Genomic DNA, 2,002 nt, shown 5'->3' with positions numbered 1-2,002 from the left:
TTTGATACTATCTCATAATCCCTCCCACTTCATTTTCAGGTCATTTTCTTCTTGCCTTTCAGAATTTATTGAATTGAAATTTTGGGGCCTAATTGTTCACTGTCGTGGTCACCATGTTATAATTGTTATAAGCGGTTTCACAAGGTTTACATTTTTGTGAAGGAAGAGTCTAAAGTGATGTCAGTCCTGTTTTTTAAGGGTTAATATTAATATTTCCTTCTGTTTGGTGCTGAAATCGCCAAAGAAGCTCACCGCTCTTTATTCCAAAGTAAGTTTAACTTCTCATGAATCGGATTTCCTTTCGAACAGGTGTGGAGATCATCAGACGGGCGCTGCGTATCCCCGCCATGACCATCGCCAAGAATGCCGGCGTGGAGGGTTCGCTAGTGGTGGAGAAGATCCTGCAGGGGTCCGCTGAGCTCGGCTACGACGCCATGCAGGGAGAGTACGTCAACATGGTGGAGAAGGGCATCATCGACCCCACGAAGGTACGGAGCTCGTTCGCTCATCGCCGAGCACCGATGAGTCCGCGCAGCAGCGACGCGATGCAGAAACACGTCGTAAAAACTCTGAGAACGACACATTTCAAGAGCAGAGCTCCAAAACCTGCAGCCTTTTGTGTCTGGTGACACCCACGACACGGCTCGATTGTGAACGCGCAACACAACTATTTTGAAAAAAACTTCCATCTATGGCAAAAAAGTGTGAACGCTCGCATGAGGTAGTATTTCAGGCGGTTTGAAAAAGCCATATTTCTCAAAACTTCAGTGGAAACATTTTTTTTTTCGCTTAAAAGTAAAACAAAGTCACACGACAACATAAAAAACATGGTATGTGTGGACGGAGGAAGAGACTTAAGTCTTCTACGAGACAAAGAAATTACAACAATATTAGACTGATTTTATCGAGCGGCTGCAATAGAAACAACTTTTTGGACATCCATCGCCATGGTTACTGGAAGGTTATCGCGAGAGGAAAATCGCATAACATCACTGTTTTTTTTTTCTTGATTTTGTTTTTGTGAATTCTTGTGGATTTTATTTATTTATTTTTACCATGATTGTATTTAGCGATTTATTGTTTTATATTTATTATGTGTGAGTCATGTGATTTATTGACACTGTTAACGTGAAAAATGTTCATCAACACGCTGTAACGTCTCTCTCTCCAGGTGGTGCGGACGGCCCTGATGGACGCCGCCGGAGTCGCCTCCCTGCTCTCCACCGCCGAGGCCGTCGTCACGGAGATACCCAAGGAGGAGAAGGAGATGCCAGGAGGAGGCATGGGAGGAATGGGCGGCATGGGCGGTATGGGAGGAGGCATGGGTTTCTAAGCGGCTCCCTGCTCACTTGTTGTACAGACTAATAGAGGCAGAGCGGGCGGAGCTGGGTGGACGGGGAGAAATCCTCCTGGAAAACTGCACCCACCTCCACCAGACTTTGCCCAAACTGACCGGACACGATGACGACGGAGCTGCAAATGTCTCATGACCCCCCTCTTCCTCCTCCTCTTCCTCCTCCACTACTTCATCTGATTCTGCCTCTGCGTCTGCGGTTTCTGCAGGAGTCTGCCTCGTCCGAATCGGCCAGTTCACCCAGTCTGAGATCCCACCGAGCCCAGTTCCTCCGCCCCTCCTCTCCTCTGCTCGAAAACACTCAACAGAAAGAAATGTGCAGATTCGATGTCTGTAAAGTTAAATTAAAGCGGTCTAAGAAGAGACTAACATAGCACACACGTTGTTCTGAGAAAAGATGCCTAGCCAGGATTGTGTCCTTTTGTTTTTGTCATAGCATTTTGTTAATTCTTGTTTTTTTTATTTTATATCTCTGTTGTGTTTTGTTTCCCCGGCTAATACTGTCTGAGTTTAAAAAAATCTGTCTTTTGATTTAATTAAATCCATTTTCTTACAGAGCTTTGAGCGTTTTCTGACTCGTGTACGTGACCACAGTTGGGTGAATAGTGCCTAAATTAACAGCGTCTGAGCGTCACCAGGGGCCTGTTT

At 45.6% G+C, this 2,002-nt stretch overlaps 1 protein-coding gene across 1 annotated transcript; it reads left to right on the top strand.

Moving 5' to 3' along the window:
• The first annotated feature begins 91 nt into the window (after positions 1–91).
• On the top strand, positions 92–1,728 carry LOC121937840 (60 kDa heat shock protein, mitochondrial-like). Its single transcript, XM_042481144.1, has 2 exons — positions 92–488; positions 1,172–1,728. The coding sequence occupies exons 1-2, from the start codon at positions 285–287 to the stop codon at positions 1,331–1,333; spliced, it is 366 nt and encodes a 121-aa protein (XP_042337078.1). The 5' UTR covers positions 92–284; the 3' UTR covers positions 1,334–1,728.
• Positions 1,729–2,002: the final 274 nt, after the last annotated feature.

The sequence above is a fragment of the Plectropomus leopardus genome, unplaced genomic scaffold (assembly GCF_008729295.1).
Source record: "Plectropomus leopardus isolate mb unplaced genomic scaffold, YSFRI_Pleo_2.0 unplaced_scaffold27596, whole genome shotgun sequence".
Classification (NCBI taxonomy): Eukaryota; Metazoa; Chordata; class Actinopteri; order Perciformes; family Serranidae; genus Plectropomus; species Plectropomus leopardus.
This window is presented reverse-complemented; position numbering and strand designations above follow the sequence as displayed.

What these genes read in the sequence shown, in the direction of transcription:
- LOC121937840 (XM_042481144.1), top strand. Translation starts at nt 285, where the DNA reads ATGAATCGGATTTCCTTTCGAACAGGTGTGGAGATCATCAGACGGGCG. An exon ending in GCATCATCGACCCCACGAAG is followed by an intron (nt 489 to 1,171) that starts GTACGGAGCTCG and finishes CTCTCTCTCCAG; the next exon opens with GTGGTGCGGACGGCCCTGAT.